The sequence below is a fragment of the Sinocyclocheilus grahami genome, unplaced genomic scaffold, assembly GCF_001515645.1.
Source record: "Sinocyclocheilus grahami isolate Dianchi unplaced genomic scaffold, SAMN03320097.WGS_v1.1 scaffold2310.1, whole genome shotgun sequence".
NCBI classification, from domain to species: Eukaryota; Metazoa; Chordata; class Actinopteri; order Cypriniformes; family Cyprinidae; genus Sinocyclocheilus; species Sinocyclocheilus grahami.
The window spans coordinates 11817-32712 of NW_015507489.1; the positions used below are offsets into that span (position 1 = coordinate 11817).

The 20896-nt window shown below is 41.3% G+C and overlaps 1 protein-coding gene across 1 annotated transcript; it reads right to left on the bottom strand.

Annotated features, from left to right (window-relative positions):
* Window positions 1-868: 868 nt before the first annotated feature.
* Window positions 869-20540, bottom strand: LOC107574692 (tripartite motif-containing protein 16-like protein). The gene is made up of 3 exons (XM_016261131.1): window positions 19856-20540; window positions 11554-11601; window positions 869-1535 (listed from the first exon to the last, which is right to left on the bottom strand). Exons 1-3 carry the CDS (start codon window positions 20298-20300, stop codon window positions 1012-1014), a joined length of 1017 nt encoding a protein of 338 aa, XP_016116617.1. The 5' UTR covers window positions 20301-20540; the 3' UTR covers window positions 869-1011.
* Between the last annotated feature and the right edge of the window lie 356 nt (window positions 20541-20896).

The following is a 20896-nucleotide window of genomic DNA, read 5'->3' on the forward strand; positions in this document are numbered from 1 at the left end:
TTTTTCCTGAGACCTGAAACCTTTGAGTCTGAGGCACGATGCCGTTTAGTCCAATGGCTGAAGCCTTTTAGTCTGAGGCATGAAGACTTTTCATCATATAACTGAGGTCTGAGGATGTCCTAAAATGTACACCTTAATGTGTCTAGGAAGAGTTCCAAAAACTATGTTTCAGAAAATTCTAAAATGGTGGGAAAATTTTCCAGAGTGCAGTAAAAGTGTAGATGTAACTGTTGTCAGGCCTGACCTGTTCTGAGAGTTCTGATCAAAAATGCAAATATGCTAATTATTATGCCACCAATGTGTCTGACAGGTGTGTTTGTGCGTGTGAATTGCAGGTGATCATCCCACCACGTTTGAGATATCTATGGCCACATACACACTGCAGCTAAATTCTAAATTTGATTGTCAGTTCACCTTTTATTGTTTAATCCTGTTCTGTATGCACACAATTCGGTAATTTATGGGAGTGTCAACTGCCTTCTGCTATTGAATTAACTCCTGAAAATGTAGTGACAACCACATTTACAGAAATTCTATGGTGTGTATGGAATCGAACTGAACAACTAGTTGTTAATGATGTTAAATGCAAATCAGAGTTGTCTCTCTTCTGTATGCGTGGTGTAAAACAATCACAATCCCATAGTTAACTTAAATCCAAATGCTATATCTTGGAAATAAGCCACTTACTAAAATATTGCTACCTCTGCCTACTTTATTAACTCCATAACTGGAACTGGATAAAAACTAAATGACTGATTTCCATCAACACAAATGTAGGTTGAGAAAAGCACAGATACACATCGTCACTCAACAGGGCTCATAAACACACAAACACTGATCTGTCTATATGAAGCTTTATTAGACACATTTATTCTGACTGTTATTTCAGTGACAGAAGTTGAGCTGCAGTATTAATGTAATAAAGAGACTCTATAACATCTCACTGTCACTGATTTATCATGCAACTCAAAGCATTATGGGTAGAATCTCTCATCAGTCTTTTCTGATTCATCAACACAGATTCACTGATGATCTTGACCAAACCCAGAACCCAGGATAGAGCGGCTGAGTGAATGTGGTCTGGACTGTGTGGATGAGGCTCATTGTGTTTCTGGAGACGCTGTAGAAGGACAGAGTTCCAGCACTGTGATCCACAAACACTCCTATTCTCCTGCTGATGGGCTTTACAGGGAGAACAGTCTGTATGTTATTGTGTCTGAATGCATAATAGAAGGAACAGCAGATCAAACTCCAGGAATGATCATTATATCCAAACCAACATTCATAACTTTCTCCCTTCCTGCTGATGCTCTTATATGACACTGATATAGACACGTATTCTCCACTGCACTCAATCTCCCAGTAACAGCGTCCACACACACTCTCTCTGCACAACACCTGACACCAATAATCAAATCTGTCTGGATGATCAGGATACGACTGATATGTGCCAGTGTGAATAATCACTCTGTTGCTCTCAGACAGATGAAGGTTGTTATTCACTGTGTTTGGATCCAGAGTGAAGTGATGGAAATCTGATGGAGAGAAAACACATCTGAATCAGGAATTATGAATCTGTTTAATCTGTTCATGTAGCTGAACTCTTTTTGTTCAGTGTATCATCAGTGTCTCAGTACAGCAGATATTCTGTGCAAATCATCATTTACACCAGTGGATCCCAAACTTTTTCTGCCGGGCCCCCCTTTTGCAGAATAAAAAAAAATTCAATATGTTTATTCACACATAAACATAAACACACTTTCAGGAGGATTTATTTGAAACGTAATTCATTAATGGTAATTAACACAAATTCAGTGTGTGACAACTTACTGAAAAAAAACTAACCAAGGAACTAGTCACTTTTAGAGTACAAGCATTACATTTAAAAAAAAAAAAATTTCCCTTCATTCATTGTTTTCAACAGATTTTTTCAAACTTGCCTCAAAGTAGAGGTGTTCTCATCAACAATATCACTCATACTTATGAAAAATTAACCTTATTAATTCTACATCATTTGTATGCAAATTCAACACTATTATGACATGAAACTGACATGAATGGGTTCCACTGAGTCTGCTGAGTACAGTAGAGGTGGTTTCATCAACAGTATCACTCATGCTTATGAAAAATACACTTTATTCACATGTGTCCACGGGACCAGTACAGAAGGCCCATTAAATAAATTGCAGGTGGATATACTTCCTATTTTCAACTCCCACATCCCACTGAATAAATTGCAAATGGGATGACTATCCACTTATCTACTATGTATTGTCCCAATTCAGACTTATTGCATGGGCTCCAGATAGTGTTTATTTGGACATTTTAAATCAAGGTGCATTCATGATAAAAATGATTTTACTGCACTCAGCAGGTCCCCGAGTCCACAGCACCCAGTTTCATCCCAAAATTCCACTGTCCACGGACCCATTATTTTCTAAAATGGCATTAATTGCAAGTGGGATCTCCATATCTCAGCCCTAAACATTTTTGAACTGCAGGATTTAGACTTATTTACTAGTCCCACAGTCTTTTCAGTGACTGGGGTGGGCTTGCTTTGTGCTGCAGATCCTCTCAAATCAGGGATGCAGCTGTGAGACTGCCACTCTTAGCTCATTTTCAATGTCCAGCTTTGATCTGTATATTGTCTTGATTGAGGCAACTGCAGAAAACCCTATTTCACATAGGTAGGATGTGGCAAAAGGAAGGAGTATTGTCAGGGCTCTCCTGTCTAGCAGTGGGTAGTCCTTTTCCACTCCAATCCAAAATGCAGCCAATGCCTTGGACTTAAACTGAAGCCTCATTGTTGAATCAGAGGTGACATCAATGAACTGTTCCTGTTTTGCTGTGCTGAAGTCAGCGGGTGGTGTTGCACTGAAGGGGTCTCGAAACCAATCATATTTTGTAGGATCTTGCACTGGGAAATACCTCTGGAAATGTTTTTGTAGGGCAGAGATAGGAGTTGTCATGCATGGGATCAGTGTTCTGAAGTTTGTTGACCTCAATGAATGATTTCAAGTTCTCAAACGAGTCTATATTCCCTTCTTTCACTCTCTGCTCCCACATCTCCTGTTTTCTTGTGAATGTGATTTTATCTGCCAGCTGGGAAAGGTGGGTGTTGGTGCCCTGCATCTGCAAATTTAGTTATTTTGCTTAGGTATGCAAGTTTCATGAGAAACTTGTTATTGTTGAACTTATTGGCAATTTAATTTCCCTCTTCTTCCAAGAAGATTCTGATCTCATCCCGCAATTCAAACACCCTGGATAAAACTTTCCCACGTGACAGCCAATGAGACTCGCTGTGAAATAATTACTCAACTCTGTTGGGCACGACAGTTGAGTAATTATTTTTTTCTGAAAAAATCAACTGGCTTGTCTTTGTGTTCGTGATGCGACGTCTCTAAATGCCATCTTAACTTGTTTGGCTTCATACTGTCAGATGCTAATATTTTGGGGCACACAACACACTGTTGTCTCTCTTCATCACCCACCGTTGTACTGGTGAATCCGAGTGCGAGATATGCCTCATCATACTTTCTTCATTCATCATCTACTTTACGTTTACCTGGCACTTGTTGTCTTTTCAAAAACTTGTCCATGCTTAGAGCAGAACTACTAAGCATCATTCATTCATAATTTTACTCAGCTAACAGCAATTCTCATTTCTGATATTAATCAATTACGCCATCTAGTGGTCTGTTATTTTACGACTACAACCGCTACAGCGGGTACTGCATGTCGTCTTGAGGTAATAAAATATGATGAAATTCATATTTTGTGTTCAATTATTTGCATATGTGGCAAGTAGCAGTATAATAAGCAAGATAATTTCACAGTGGGGTCTTGTATCACCCTGAAAACGTTTCTTTTTACATAAAAATCTAGGGATGTACCGAAATGAAAATTCTTGGCCGAAACTGAAACTGCTTTTTAATAATTATTTATTATTTCATTTAATAATATAGTCATTTTGTAAGACTTTTAAATTTAACTCAATCATTTTAATGATACTGAATTTAAAAATCACAAGCCAATAAAATAACCACGTTTATTGAAAGTAACAATAAAATTGGACAGAAAATATATTAATACTAAATCTCAATATATTTGTGACGAGAGGGGCGGGGCCGAGAGCCGTGGGAACGGAGCGAGGCCGGTGGAGTAATTGCTAATGCGCGACACCTGCACCAATGTAACAAACGTTTGTAGGTCGGGAAGGAGGCAGGAACCGGCGAACATTTAAACAAACTTTAATAATAAAATAAACTCAAAACAGCGCGACAGCCGCTCGTGGACGACTGTCGCGCACAAACGAAACCAAAACACAAAATAAAATCCAGGCCTGGTCCTCTCTCGTCTTTCACTGTCGTCACTCCTCCTCTGTATCCTTCCGGAGCTCCTCCGTGAGACTCGAGACCGGTGAGTGGCGCAGGTGTCGCGCATTAGCATTTACTCCACCGGCCTCGCTCCGTTCCCACGGCTCTCGGCCCCGCCACTCTCGTCACAATATTATTTTTATTCAGTTATATGAAACAGAATCAGATATACCTTTTTTTGTGATTATCAAAACAATGTAAAATCATACAAAGCTATTATCAGAGCATGTGAGCAGAGCGTATAGTCACGAGAGAGTAGCGTAATTTTACTAGCGTTGTCCAGTACAGCTGTACTACAGCATGTTACAGCACAGTATGCGACGCTATTGTAAACAGGAACAAGTATATATAGACATTTTCTGTCTGTGCATTATTTGAGTGGACTTTGCTTTTCCTTTGAGCATGAGCGGTACACGAGTGGAGCGTTCATATTGGCCGTGAGCAACTCAACGGCACGCACATTCATAGAGCGGAATATTGAGCGTAGCGTCACACATTGAGCAGTGCGCACTGAATACTGCCGGGTGGCGCAGCAGATATTTTTGGCAGTTTTTCTCTTTTGAATCCCTATAAAAATCGGCTTACTGTTCACTAGCCTTGCCAAGCCCCCCAGTTTGGGAACCACTGATTTACATGATTAATTATAAAACTCATCATGTTTTATTTTACCATCTGTTCATTCTATCATTCTATCATGTTTTATTTTACCATCTGCAGAAAGTACATGAACACACACATTTTGATGGATAATAAAAGTGTCGCCAGTGATGGTTTAAAAAGTTGTTCACTCTGTTAATTTTTTAGTTTAACATAGTTCCTGTCCTTTCTTTAGAAGAATGTACTTATGTTGCAATAGAGAAATTATGTAATGATCCGCACATGTTCAAGAAATGGTAAAAAGGATATTTTAAAATAACAAAGAAACTGAGATGTGCAGAAAATCTTGCCCTGGAGGGCCAATGCACTGCAGAGTTTAGCTCCAACCCTGATAAAACCCTGATCAAACTCACCTACCTGCGATTTTCTAATGATCTTGAAGACAGTGATTAGCATGCCCAGGTGTTTTTGATTAGGGTTATGCCGAGTTCACACTGCACGATATTAGCCCAATTTTTCACTCGCCGACAGGTTTTGCGAAATCGCTGACAAATGCCCAACATCGGAGGCAAATCGGTGCTCGTTCACGCGAGTGACAATCACGCAGTGTGAATGATCAAAGACGCGATCTGAGGGAATTCACAATCACGCTGTGTGAAATGAGTTCTGACTGAAAAACACATCGGCGATGACCTACAGCCAATGAGAGACCAAGATACAGGGCAGCGGGAAGATCGGGGAGGAGTTATAGAATATCAGTATTTTAGAACCAGAATATCAGTATTTTAATAGATATATGAACAATTAAATCATACAGAAACAAGCACAAACATTTGCTTGACCAGCCACAACATCAGCATAACAGTTACTGCAAAATTATTTACCTCCAACTCTCTTTGCAGAACACCCAATCCCTGTTAAACTGCAGGAAAGTGGATCTCGTGGGCCAGATTTGAGGATCCCTGTTTTAAATGCTATCTATATGCATACAATGTGATCAGATCAGATCGGCCAACTTCAGTCCTTCAGAGTCACAGTCCTGCAGAGTTTCACTCCAACTCTAATCAAACACACCTGAACAAGCAAATCAAGGTCTAAAGCTGTGTCTGAAACCGCTCCCTATCCCCTATATAGTGCACTGTCCGGGGAGCAGTTGGGGGTTCGGTGCCTTGCTCAAGGGTGTCGGCCATTTTGTAGTGCTGTCCGAAATTCTGAGTGAACGAGTTAATTCCCTACATTCACTTACTACTTTTTACCCATAATCCTCTCTGATTTTACATGTACAGCCGATGTACACTCAATGAAGCACTATTTTCCATAATCCAATGCGGAGAGGACCGACGAGCTGGAAAAGAGAGCGGGAGCGAGCGAATTTGAATGCCGTTTACATCTTTCTTATTTCTGCTTTAACGTTTATTTTATGCATTATTAATATTATAATATATTATGTAGGCATTAACTCAGTTTAATGTTTTACTAATTTACTGAGGTGGCATTGTTGTTAACTTACAAGATATGATAGAGATGTGATAATAATTAGGTGGATGATTTTAAAAAATATTCGTTAATCACCTGTGTGTAGCGTATTCATCCTAATGTAAAATTAACGGTCGCCTGAGGGCGCTCTACGACCATTGTCATCGTATCTGATCGCAAAACGCTGCTAAGGAGAGTTTAAAGATATTAAAAATAATAAATACATAAAGTTTGTGTTACATGTCTGTGTGTAATATGTGTTTATTTTTGTTGCCAGTATTTTAATTGTATCTAATTATTATGAACATATTAAGCTTTACAAAACAAAATTAGGCCTAATAATATGCCATCAATGAAACAACAAAGCTGGCGCGGAGGTATGTATAATTACAATATAAAGTCATAGTGAGTGTTGTTGTTATTAGTATTATTTTCTAAAATAAGGTACATGTAATATAAATGTACATATGTGATGATGTTTCTGCGACAGCTCCTGCTCTGACGTGCAGTGTAGAGCCCTGCGCGGGACTGTTTTCTTAAACCCGCACCCGCCCGCCCGCTCCCGCTGAATGTATGACCAGGACCGCCCGCTCCTGCAATCTATGTGTTCCACTCCCGCCCGCAATGTTTGTGTCCACTCCCGCCCGCTCCCGCGGACTTTATCTCAGAGCTTGTGAAAAATGTACACAAATACTCAAACTAAATATTGGTTCAAGTTAACATCCAGAATAACAGACTTTAAACATGATTGCGTTTAAATAAGATTAAGTAACCAATGCTAAACCAAAGCACCACACATGACAAAAACATTGGGTATTTTTTTATTAGCTTATAAAACATTAACCATTAAAACAAAACAGCAACTAGCGGCACCTCAGTTTTTAAATGCAGGCCAGGCCTACTGCATACACACACACCAAACAATTAACTAGGAAATATCTTTAACATTAAATAAATAAACACAGAAAACTTTGAAAATAGGCTAGATATAATTGTAACAAATTAAATACAAAACTAAATAAATAAAATAAATAGAATGCTTAAAAAAAATCTCACAGATTTCACATTCACAATAGCTTGCTTAACAGGCTATTGCAAAAAAGAAAAAAAAAAAAAAACCGTAGACTACTAAACAAACAAATGAATTTGATCACTGGGCCTTGCTTTGCTTACTCCATATTACTATGAAGGAAAAGTATATTGCTGACTGACTGCGGTCCCAGACTTGTGCGTCTTTCTTCCAAGATCCGCCCACACACACTGAATGCCCTCTCTGAAGGCGCACTAGATGCGGGAATGCTCAAAATAAAATGCGCAAATTTTGAGAGGACAGGAAAGCGCTCTTTGTTGAACTTCCACCACTGAAGCACATTGTCTGGATCTGGTTTGTCCGCAAGTCGGCTGCCAAGATATTCTGCTATTTCAGCGTCGATGGGCTTTGGTGCTGAAATGCAGGATACGTCTTCCCAGTCTGTGAATCGGTCAGCGTAGCTTTGCTTTTTGGCTGGTGGTGGTTCATCCTGTGCTGTGGCCAGGGGGTCCTGGTCAAACTTCATCTTTTAGATAATTAAGTAAACAGCCGCTTTAATTTTCTTCTCAACTTCTTGTGTTGACTCCATTTCTACTACACGCCAAATCCCATCGAAAATTTTCTGACCGCCCACTCCCGCCTGTAGCAAATGTTAAACCGCCCGCTTCCGCGAGATTTGTGTTGGGTCCCGCGGGAGCCCAAACCCAATGCAGCCCTCTAGTGCAGTGTATATGTCAGTGTCCGAATTCGTTCACTTAATTTCGTTCACTCCTTTCTGATATAGTGCACTCAACTGCCATACACTATTTCATGAGTTCGCACTTACATATAATCGGATTGAGCAAATAGTAAGCATATTTGGCGTGCTGTCCCGAGGGAGGGCTCCGAGCCCGAAATATAGCCCAAACCCAGACAACCCCCCCCATCCCTAGTCTGGGATGAGAATAGTTAAGAGTGAGGAGTTGGGGTGGAGGAGGGATGCCGGAAAACTGTTGTGGGACAGTGTTGATTTGGCTGTATTGTGCTAGTTAAGTTGATTATCTAGATGATCTCCACCTGTGCTGAATTGATTGATTATCTGAACCTGCTCCTCCCGAACCTTGTTAATAAAACATCAAATAGGGATTAGTGAACGAGTGAGCGATTTCGGACACAGTTTAAGTGTTACTAGAAAGCTTCAGGCAGGTGAGTTTTTATCAAGGTTGCAGCGAAACTCTCCAGGACAGAAGTTGACCACCCCTGGTCTAGACTTAAAAATACTTAATACAGTACAACCCCCCCAAAAATTGGGACGCTGTATAAAATATAAATAAAAACAGAATCCAATGATTTCCAAATCATATAAACCTTTATTTTATTCACAATATAACATAGAAAACTGAGGAAATGTATAATTTTTAAGGGAAAAAAATATTTTGAATTTTGAATTTGAGCAACTTTGAAGTGTTGTCATGTATTCAGCTTGGAATAAAAAATTGCTAAAGACTCTATCACTGCCTTGTTTGTGATCATAAGAGTGTAGTGTTGGATGACTAAAACCCATCTCAGACGCTCAGAGTGAGATAGTAACATTCAACCTAGGCGACCTGAAGCAGCAAGCATGTTTGACTGCCAAAGTTCAGTTCATTTGTCTAGTGTGTTCGCGCCATACCTTGCCGTACCATGCTTGAAGAGGAGGGCTTATTTGGACTCAGGCATGGTACTCATGTAGTCTGAGCTCTAACCGTGCCAGAGAACTGAATGGCTACTACTTGCATGCAACGCCATAAAATAGAATACACAGAATAAAACTGTGAATTAAATTCTAGGTCTAATTCTACTTGAGAAGTAATAATTTTGCGAAAAATATTTTAAAATATGCACACATGCACTTTTACAATTTGGCCATTTCTAATAACTGGGGAGGACAGTAGCACATACAGTGGGGAAAAAAGTATTTAGTCAGCCAGCAATTGTGCAAGTTCTCCCACTTAAAAAGATGAGAGAGGCCTGTAATTTTCATCATAGGTATACCTCAACTATGAGAGACAAAATGAGAAAAAAAAATCCAGAAAATCACATTGTAGGATTTTTAAAGAATTTATTTGCAAATTATGGTGGAAAATAAGTATTTGGTCAATAACCAAATTTCATCTCAATACTTTGCCAACAAAGGGTATATAACAATGACAGAGGTCAAACGTTTTCTGTAAGTCTTCTCAAGGTTTTCACACACTGTTGCTGGTATTTTGGCCCATTCCTCCATGCAGATCTCCTCTAGAGCAGTAATGTTTTGGGGCTGTCGCTGGGCAACACGGATTTTCAACTCCCTCCAAAGATTTTCTATGGGGTTGAGATCTGGAGACTGGCTAGGCCACCCCAGGACCTTGAAATGCTTCTTACGAAGCCACTCCTTCATTGCCCGGGCGGTGTGTTTGGGATCATTGTCATACTGAAAGACCCAGCCACGTTTCATCTTCAATGCCCTTGCTGATGGAAGGAGGTTTTCACTCAAAATCTCACGATACATGGCCCCATTCATTCTTTCGTTTACACAGATCAGTCGTCCTGGTCCCTTTGCAGAAAAACAACCCCAAAGCATGATGTTTCCACCCCCATGCTTCACAGTAGGTATGGTGTTCTTTGGATGCAACTCAGCATTCTTTCTCCTCCAAACACGACAAGTTGAGTTTTTACCAAAAAGTTATATTTTGGTTTCATCTGACCATATGACATCCTCCCAATCCTCTTCTGGATCATCCAAATGCTCTCTAGCAAACTTCAGATGGGCCTGGACATGTACTGGCTTAAGCAGGGGGACACGTCTGGATTTGAGTCCCTGGCGGCGCAGTGTGTTACTGATGGTAGCCTTTGTTACTTTGGTCCCAGCTCTCTGCAGGTCATTCACTAGGTCCCCCCGTGTGGTTGTGGGATTTTTGCTCACAGTTCTTGTGATCATTTTGACCCCACGGGGTGAGATCTTGCGTGGAGCCCCAGATCGAGGGAGATTATCAGTGGTCTTGTGTGTCTTCCATTTTCTAATAATTGCTCCCACAGTTGATTTCTTCACACCAAGTTGCTTACCTATTGCAGATTCAGTCTTTCCAGCCTGGTGCAGGTCTACAATTTTGTTTCTGGTGTCCTTTGACAGCTCTTTGGTCTTGGCCATGGTGGAGTTTGGAGTGTGACTGTTTGAGGTTTTGGACAGGTGTCTTTTATACTGATAATGAGTTCAAACAGATGCCATTAATACAGGTAACGAGTGGAGGACAGAGGAGCCTCTTAAAGAAGTTGTTACAGGTCTGTGAGAGCCAGAAATCTTGCTTGTTTGTAGGTGACCAAATACTTATTTTACAGAGGAATTTACCAATTAATTCTTTAAAAATCCTACAATGTGATTTTCTGGATTTTTTTTTTCTCATTTTGTCTCTCATAGTTGAGGTATACCTATGATGAAAATTACAGGCCTCTCTCATCTTTTTAAGTGGGAGAACTTGCACAATTGGTGGCTGACTAAATACTTTTTTGCCCCACTGTATACAAGCAGTATGTATGTGTTACTGTCATCATTACATCAACACTTCTATCTATTAGCAAGAGCGTTTTTAATTTATTTAATTAATTTATTTAAAAAAAAAAGTTGCATCGGAATGACATAAGCATGCTCAGAAATGGAATGCTAAAGTGCAATGTGAGTCCAGGCCACTCTTGCTCGGTATTAGTGTCAGTATGCCCTGAGTTAGTGTTAATGATACTGTGTTGGACCTATGTACACCCTGCAGACAGTGATAGTGTGTAGATGCTAGAGACCTGATGCTCACCTGTGTATTGGGGTAGTGATAGTAGCTTCTTGACGGGAAGCCGTCACCATGCTCTGGGAGAGGAATTACCTCAAAGTATTGAATTGTGTATTCAGTGTTTTCAAGAAGGGAATTACCCCGAGGTACTGTAGTACTGTATTGTATTGTTTTGACAACAGTCAACAAAAGTTGACTAAATTGTCATAAGTGGATAGCAGATTGAGTTTTATGAAAAGTTGTTTTATTTCCAAACAACACTTGGTGAGTTTTTCTACTTGTTTTCTTAGTGACTTACATTGTAGCAACTTGTTCCTGGTCCCGGGAACCATGTTGGTGAATGTGACTGTGGAAATCAACAGACATGAACAGTGAATTATCATGTCAATAGAAAAAGATCCTGCATCTACTTCTAACAATGTTCTACATGATGTCATGTTATACATGCATTACTGTAGTGATTAGTTTTACTATATGGTCCGCTTTCCATTCATACAGGAATCTAAATCACAATATAAAATGTGGCATAATGTGGTAAAAACAATGACAAAAAAACCTTCATGTGCAGAATATTCACAATTTAACAATGACAGAGTAATCCAAGGAGAAAATAATATTTTTAAGTTTTTCTCCCCCATAGACAGGTGCAAAGGAGTTTTTTGGTCTGGTTCTCATGAGAGCACCTGGAGATTTGGTTTGGTGTTCACACTGCATATAATGTGACCCATTAAATATAACTATAAAAATATAATAATTAATAATAGTAATAATAGTTTATTATTGCACTTTATTTACCCAGTGCATTTTTTATTTTGGTCGTGCATGCACACCTGCGCACCACTTATGTGCACCCCTGCCCATAGAAACCTAAATCTTTAGACAGTGGTCAAGTAATAGAAGAATCCATGTTTCAGGTGTCCCTAGAATGTGTCTGTGAAATTTCAGCTCAAAATACCCCACAGATCATTTACAGTGCATCCGGAAAGTATGCTTCACTTTTTCCACATTTTGTTATGTTACAGCCTTTTACCAAAATGGATTAAATCCATTATTTTCCTCAAAATTCTACAAATAATACCCCATAATTACAACATGAAATAAGTTTGTTTGAAATCTTTGTTAATTTATTAAAAATAAAAAAAACTCACATTTACATACAGGAAAGGACTTTATGTATGACCAAGTATGGTGTCCCATACTTGAAATTTGTGCTCTGCATTTAACCCATCCAAGTGCACGCACACAGCAGTGAGTAGTGAACAAACACACACACACACACACACACACACCGTGAACACACACCCGGAGCAGTGGGCGGTTTACAAGTCCAACTCTATAACCATTAGGCCACGACTGCCCCTAATAAGTATTCACAGCCTTTGCCATGACACTCAAAATTGAGCTCAGGTGCATTCTGTTTCCACTGAACATCCTTGAGATGTTTCTACAACTTGATTAGAGTCCACCTGTGGTAAATTCAGTTGATAAGGCATGATTTGGAAAGGCACACACCTATCTATATAAGGTCCCACAGAGCACAAACCAAGCCATGAAGTCCAAGGAATTGTCTGTAGACCTCAGAGACAGGATTGTATCAAGGCACAGATCTGGGGAAGGGTACAGAAAAATTTCTGCAGCATTGAAGGTCCCATTGAGCACAGTGGCCTCCATCATCTGTAAATGGAAGAAGTTTGGAACCACCAGGACACTTCTTAGAGTGGGCCGCCTGGCCAAACTGAGCGATCGGGGGAGAAGGGCCTTAGTTAGGGAGGTGACCTTGGCCTGAATGGCAAGCGTCATGTCTGGAGGAAACCAGGCACCGCTCATCACCTGGCCAATACCATCCATACAGTGAAGCATGGTGGTGGCAGCATCATGCTGTGGGGATGTTTTTCAGTATTGAACAATACACAATATTTCAGTACACAATACTTTTGTACGAGTTATTTAAAAAAAAAAGTTATTTAAAAAGTTTTTTTTAAATTTTTTATTTATTTTTTATTTTTATTTTTTAATAAATTTGCAAAGATTTCAAACAAACTTCTTTCACGCTGTCATTATGGGATATTGTTTGTAGAATTGAGGAAAATAATTTAATCCATTTTGGAATAAGGCTGTAACATAACAAAATGTGGAAAAACTGAAGCGCTATGAATACTTTCTGGTTGCACTGTATTATTCCATGCTGAAAATTACCTTTTTAACAGAAGCAAAAACACAGTTTTCGTGCATGTCTCTTTAAATGCAAATGAGCTGCTGCTACTTCCCGCCCCCTTTCCAGAAGAGGGCTGTGCCGTTACAGCTCGTACCTCTTGATACTCAAAAACTAACAAAACATCAGTTTGGTTTTGATTATTATGTCTATTGTGATCACGCGACATTGCAGTTCACATAAGTTCACACAAACAGCTGGAAAACAAATCGCATGTGTATATTATTAGAGCTGCGTCACCGCAGTATAATATACAGTACCTACTGCGGTCTGTGCTGTAAATACAAAACAAACACAATAAAAATAGAAAAGCACTCACTGCTCTTGACTGTTTAACTTAAGTAGCTTTATAAGTATAAATTCTTGTTTTATAAGCTTTATAGGAATAAATGCTCTGGCGAGGAGGTAAACATGGCAGACTGTGTACAGCTCATTCGAGGAGGAGCTAAGTTAATAAGTCAGAGATTGTTACCAGTCATAGGCGGGGCTTTTACCAATGTGATGTCACTTTGGAGCACATTCCTGAACGGCTCATTTTGAGACACTGTTTTTGATTAATGGGGAAAATAAAAGTGTTTTTTTTTTTTACTGCATTTTTCAAAACAAAGATTGCATAGCATATGCAAATAAATTACCATTCATTTTCCAATATGAATGATATTTTATTAATTATAATCTTCAAAGAGTAATTCACATGAGTACCTGTCACATTTTCAGTTTTTTTTCCCAGTGTTCATGTCTTTTCAGGTTTTCAGTTTTATCTTCTTGTTCTAGTATGATTGTTATTGCTAATTGGTTCTAATCTGCTCTGTTTCCATGGTGACACATTGCTTGATTGATTCAGTTCTTGTGAGAGTTGTATTTTATAACAACCACTGCTGCCTGACAGTACCAGAATTATGAAAATACAGCCTTTTTGCGAAAAAAAAAAGGCCAAAAAAAGCCTCTTGCTAATGCAAAAGCAGTTACATGAGGCAAGATGTGAGCAAATAAATAAAACTACATAAAATAAAGATGAAAATAAAACAGTAGCCTAATCTTTGATCATTATTATGTGTTTTTAAAGTAAAAACAGATGAAAACATGGTAACATTTAGCGAGGCAGACCTCTTTATTTTTATTTTTTTTTCAAATAAACATTGATTGACCAATATGTGTCTCATGCTTAAGAAGGATATGAGATAATTCCTCTGTTTATTATGAAAATTTCCATTAATACATGGATGCCATGTTTTAGTTAAAATTATTAAAGATCATAAAAATAAATCACTGATGTTTGGTTTCAAATACTGATTTTAAAAAATAGGTCTTAAATTCTTAAAAACATATTCTAATTGCATATTCATTCATTCCTTCAACCCTTGGTAACAACAGAATTAAAATTATTTTAAATAGGTATTATTTTAACAGTAAATATGGGCTACAGTAGGTCCATGTTTGTAGTGTTAAAAGTTGCAGTTTTAAAATATGTTAACAGTTTTTGAATATGTTAGACGAGTCAATCTTTTCTCACCTTGTTAGTTATGATGTTGGACTGGTTTTGCCAGTTTTAGCCATTCTTTTCCTCCTTACAATTGACGTTATTTCTCGCAATTTCTAGCTATCACACTGGTTATGCATCTCAGATAATTTACCAGCAATAAACAAAGCTTTCAATTAGATGTAATTTGTATGATCCTACAGCGCCATACATGTCTAATATAAAATGTGGGTTTTATCAGTCAGGGAGTAGAACAACCAGCAGTGAGATGTTTCTGGAGAGGCAAACAGGTCTACCTGAGAGGCTGGGGTCTGGGGATGGAGTCTCCATTCTCCCGGGAGCGCAGTTCGTGACAGCTCGTTGGCTGACCGGTTGTGCAGACCAGGAATGTGAATGGCACGAAGCGACCTCAGATGCTTCTGACTCCAGAGGAGGAGGTGGCGGGCGAATTGCAACATGCGATGGGAATGTAGACCACTTTGTCGGTTGACGTATGCAACGGTCGCAGTGTTGTCCGTGCGGACCAGTACGTGCTTGCCTTGTAAGCACCATTTGAGACGGATCAAGGCAAGGCGCACTGCCAGCAACTCTAGGCAATTGATGTGCCAGTGCAGTTGGGGGCCCGTCCAAACCCCCGACACTGCCGGTGGTAGAGGCATCCGTGTGAACCACAGGATGTCTGGAGACCTGCTCTAGGGGCACTCCTGACCGGAGAAACGCAAGGTCTGACCACGGGGTGAAGGTTTGGCGGCAGTCCAGTGTGACTCGGAGAGTGCCGCGTAGCCACGCCCACCTCAGGACTTGGCCATAGAGCCAGTGTTAAAGCGGTCTCATATGAAGTATCCCCAGTGGCGTAACTGCCGCTGCAGCTGCCATATGCGCCAGGAGCCTCTGAAAGTGTTTCAGTGGGACCGCCGTCCTATCCTTGAACATATTCAGGCAGTTCAACACCGACTGAGCTCGTCCTTGCATGAGGCGTGCGCGACCGAATCCAACTCCATACCGAGAAAAGAGATCCTCTCCAATGAGAGTTTGCTCTTTTCCCAGTTGACCCGAAGGCCCAACCGGCTGAGGTGCAAAAGCACCAAGTCCCTGTGTGCACACAACTGATCCTGAACTAGTACGAGCTAGCCGTCGAAATGTGAACGCTCTGTCCTCTCAGGGGAACAAGGGCTGCCTCCGCAACTTATGTGAAGACACGGGGCGACAGGGACAGCCTGGAGGGCAGGACCTCGTACTGATATGCCCGTACTGATATGCTCGTCCTTCAGACGCGAACCACAACAATGGTCTGTGGTACGGAAGGATCGACACATGAAAGTACGCGTCCTTCAGGTCGATCGCTGCAAACCAATCTCAGGGACGGATGCACCCAAAGATGCGTTCCTGCGTCAACATCTAGAACGGTAACTGGTGAAGAGCCCGGTTCAAGACACGCAGATCCAAGATCGGTCGTAACCCACCGCCTTTCTTGGGTACAACGAAGTAGGGACTGTAAAACCCCATCTCTATATCGGCTGGAGGGACTGGCTCTATTGCATCCTTCGCCAGTAGGACTGCGATCTCCGCACGCAAGACAGGAGCATCAGCGGCTTTCACTGATGTGAAGCAGATGCAACTGACCTTGGGGGGACGCCGGGCAAACTGAATTGCATAGCCGAGTCTGATGGTCCGCAGGAACCAGCGAGATGGTATGGGTAGCCAGGTACCCAGACACCACACAAGCTGGACCAGCAGGACCACTGACGTACCCGTGTTGGGGCAGAGAGGTGGAACGCAGGGACCTAAAGAGGTGTCTGAGTGTGCAGTGCAACACTTACCTGGTTCCACGGTTTGATGGAGGGTGCGTGAGTAGGGCCTTTGACAACACTCTTGAACTGCCCGCTGCTGCCTGCTGGCGAGATAGGAGGATGAATGTGGTCTGGTGTTGGTCCGTCCGCGACTCTCCATGCCCTCTTGGGACCCAGAGACAGAGAAACCCGCTCTCCTGTCGAGATTTTTGGAAACCAGATTCTCCACCCGGCCCTCCTCCGGGGAAGGGAGAGGTACATCCCTTTCTCTCTGGGTCGCCCATACCAAGGCCTCTTGCTCTTCCGCTCACCGCCATGTTGTCGGGGGCCTTGACGGGCGGGGCTGCCTGCCTACGCCAAGCTCCACAGCGCCGCTTGCTTGAGGCTGCTGCGGATGCGGCACAGGAGCGGGGGTGGACGCAGGGGGCCGCCCTCAGCGACGAGCAGGCTGGGTCGCTGCAGCCGGCAGACGGGTGGAGGCAGCAGCTGCCCGCCGGGGCAGGGTGTGACGACCCGCCTCAGTCTGCTTCTGTGCAGCCGAGAGCTGCTGGGCCAAGCTCCACAGCGCCGCTTGCTTGAGGCTGCTGCGGATGCGGCACAGGAGCGGGGGTGGACGCAGGGGGCCGCCCTCAGCGACGAGCAGGCTGGGTCGCTGCAGCCGGCAGACGGGTGGAGGCAGCAGCTGCCCGCCGGGGCAGAAGGTCAGACCGCCTCAGTCTGCTCCTGTGCAGCCGAGAACTGCTGGGCCATGTTCTCGACTGTGTTGCCGAAAAGGCCGGTCTGGGACACAGGGACCTTGAGGACCTGAACTTTGTCGGCTTCCCTCATGTCGACCAGACACAACCAGAGGTGACGCTCCTGGACCACAAGTGTGGACATCGCACGACCCAGAGAACTTGCGGTGACCTTTGTCGCTAGGAGCACGAGATCAGTTGCGGTTCGGAGCTCTTTTAGAACTTCCGGATCTTGACCACCCTCGTGCAGATCCCTCAGTGCTTTAGCCTGAAGAACCTGCAGTAACACCGTAGCGTGTAAGGCAGAGGCAGCTTCTCCACAGGCCGTATAAGCATCGCCAGACAGGCCAGACGAGTACCTACAGACCTGGGAGGGGAGGCATGGTTCGTCCTGCCAGGTGGAGGCGGTATTAGGACACAACTGCATCGCAACCGACCACTCCACTGGGGGGACCCCCGTATACCCCCTAGCTGCACCACCGTCGAGAGTGGTGAGGGAGGAGGAGTTAGCAGGTCGGTTTCCGGCAGAAAAAGGTGCCGTCCACAACCTGGAGAATGGAACCGGGGCGGGCGGGGCGCTGAGAACCAGCGCGGACCACCCCGACGAACCAATCGTCCAACCTTGAAGGCTCGGGACACGGTGAGCAACATGACGGTGTTTCGTTCTTGAATGAATCAACTGTTTAAATGATTCGGTTCGATCGCAATGACTCGCTTATTAAGAGTGATTTGCTGCCACCTGCTGGTGGTTTTAATTTAAAATTTTGGCTTTTTCTTTTTCTTTATAGATTTTTTTCATGTTTTAAATCATTTCAAATATCAGTATTCAACGTTTTATGTTTAATATATCAAAACATTATTTATGCATTTGTAATTGCAGGTTAAATGCATTCATGTCTTGCATTAAACAAAATACATGTGTGTAAATACATGTAAATGCCACTTCAGATGCAGCTTCTGTGTTGATTTAATTTGCTTGATAACAGCCCAAATGTCTTATTATTCTAATTCCCTGATTAAATGTAAGAATTTGACTCAAAAGATAATGGACACTTCTAGAAAAAAATGGCTTTATAAAGGTAAAAATGCCCATAAAATGTAAAAATCTGTTTAAACTTATTGGAAAATATTAATTTCTATCAGTATGAACTGACCACCACACAGAATATGAAGAATATTAAAAACATTAGGAGTCAGCTGTCTTCGGCAGTCCTTAAGGTACCAGCACAATAACACACTCAGCAAAATATCGTCTAATTATCGTTATCGATAAAATCCCAGAAAATATCGAGATATTATTTTTTGTCAATATTGCACACCCCATACTATCAGTGTGTCTGCTGTATTTCTAGCAATCTCAGGATGTACTGTAATTGGCATACATAGTTAATTCTTTTTATTTCTTATGTATTTTTATTACTCAAATTATTCTTATTGTATTATTCTAGTGCTCAAATAAATCACTTTGTTGTGGGGGGGGGGGGCTAGACATAGTCTCAGAAAAATGGTTGCATGAATCAAATTTTTCATGGTATCTTCTTCAGATTTGAAATAGAAACTCATGAGACATGTGACTTTCAACCCATTACTTTTCTGGATTGCTCCAGGACTGATTTAATGTATTTTTATTTGAAAGGGATAACAGGTTAAACCAGCTGCCATGCTTCAAAACATACCTAACCAGCATATGCTGTTTTTTATAACAGGGATGGAACCCTATTGGTATACATGTGTCAGCTAGGAAAGAACTAGAGAGAGGACACTCATGTATACTGGTGTCTGGCAGTTGAGCCTCTGTTCGACTTTTAAAATGGTGGTGGTGAGAATAGTGGAACAAAAAATAAAGTCAATTTCCAGTAACAATTCAGAGAAAGACTCCACAGCAGAGGAAATGAATACATGCATGGCAAGCACACAGACCTAGCAAAACTCTGACCCTCTCTCATTCTTATCACCCACAGCTGAGTGGTGTCACCTTGATTATGCCTTTGTTAGTATGTACTATCCCCACCGTGTACCTAATACACCTAATGGGTGGTTATTAATATAGTAGCTGTTCAAATAATGTATATGCTGCTGTGTGAACAGGACAGTTTGGTAGTTACACCTGTTTAATACAGTCCCAAACATAATTCTAAATACTAACAGTTTGAATATTGCAAATGTTTTGAGGAAATTAAAAAAAAGAAAGTATTTATAAAAATGTGCAGATGACACTTACTTGAAGAGAGTGGAGGGCTGACAGAATCACTGGCTTCACTCATTCCCACTTTACCCAATACAGTCCCAAACATAATTCTAAATGCTGAAAGTTTGAACATAGCAAATGTTTTGAGGAAATTTAAAAAAGAAAGTATTAATAAAAATGTGCAGACAACACTTACTTGAAGAGAGTGTAGGGCTGACAGTATCACTGGCTTCACTCACTCCCACTTTACCCACTATCCTGTAGCGGATCAGGTACTGCTTTCCAGATATCAATCCAGTCAGAGTAAAGTCTTCATCATCTGTGTCTACGACAAGCCACTGTTCCTCAGCTCCAGAATCTGCTTTCATCTGCTTGTACTCTACTCTATACTTCACTGTTTCTCCAGTTGGGGACTTCTGCAGTTTCAGGGACACAGTTTGGTCCAGAACATTCTTCACTATTGGTGTGGGTGGCTTGGACACTGGCTGGAACTGTGTATTTGTCAGAATCCCTTTTTCATACAGATAGATAGAGGAGCCAGGACTGGAGGAATCAGAAATTGCAGAAATAATGAAGCGCATTCTCGTTTCATCTTTATTGGCCTCTGAAAAACTTCTGAAGTGAGATACGTTTTCTCTCATTTTTGAAGTGAAATCATGAGCGTTGAATGATTTTTGGACAGAATATGTCAGGGAAAACTTGTTTTCCCCATCTAACTCTTTAAAGGGGTCAGATTTTAGAAACTCATTCAGGGTTGAAAGATATGGGTCTTTGTATTTCAGAGATGTGAAGGTCAAGCACACCACAACATCAATATCAGGATCAAGGAGGCTGAAGAGACTGTCTGAATCTTCAATTTGGATCCCCTTCAGTGTCTTGGTGTAAACACTCAGCGTGATGGTGAGCGTGTGAGCGCAAGTTGGAGCGCTATTAACACGGTGAAGAGACCAAAAAAAGGCCATGGAGTGAAAGAGCCATCTGGTTTTAAGCGAGCCGATTTGGTCCATCCCAGAAGCGATTGTTCTGTGTCTGTTTACAGAAATCTTACATAAATAAAATTGGAAAAAAAAGAAGGCTGAAATGTGACGTTTATCATTTTATAAAACTTTTTTTTTGTCAAAACTTGAACATTTGAACATGTTATGTTGTCACCCAACCATTATTTTTTGTTAATTTAAAATCTGTTGCTTTTTGACATAAAGCTTGTTGAAATTATTTTAGTGTTTTTCCAGCATAT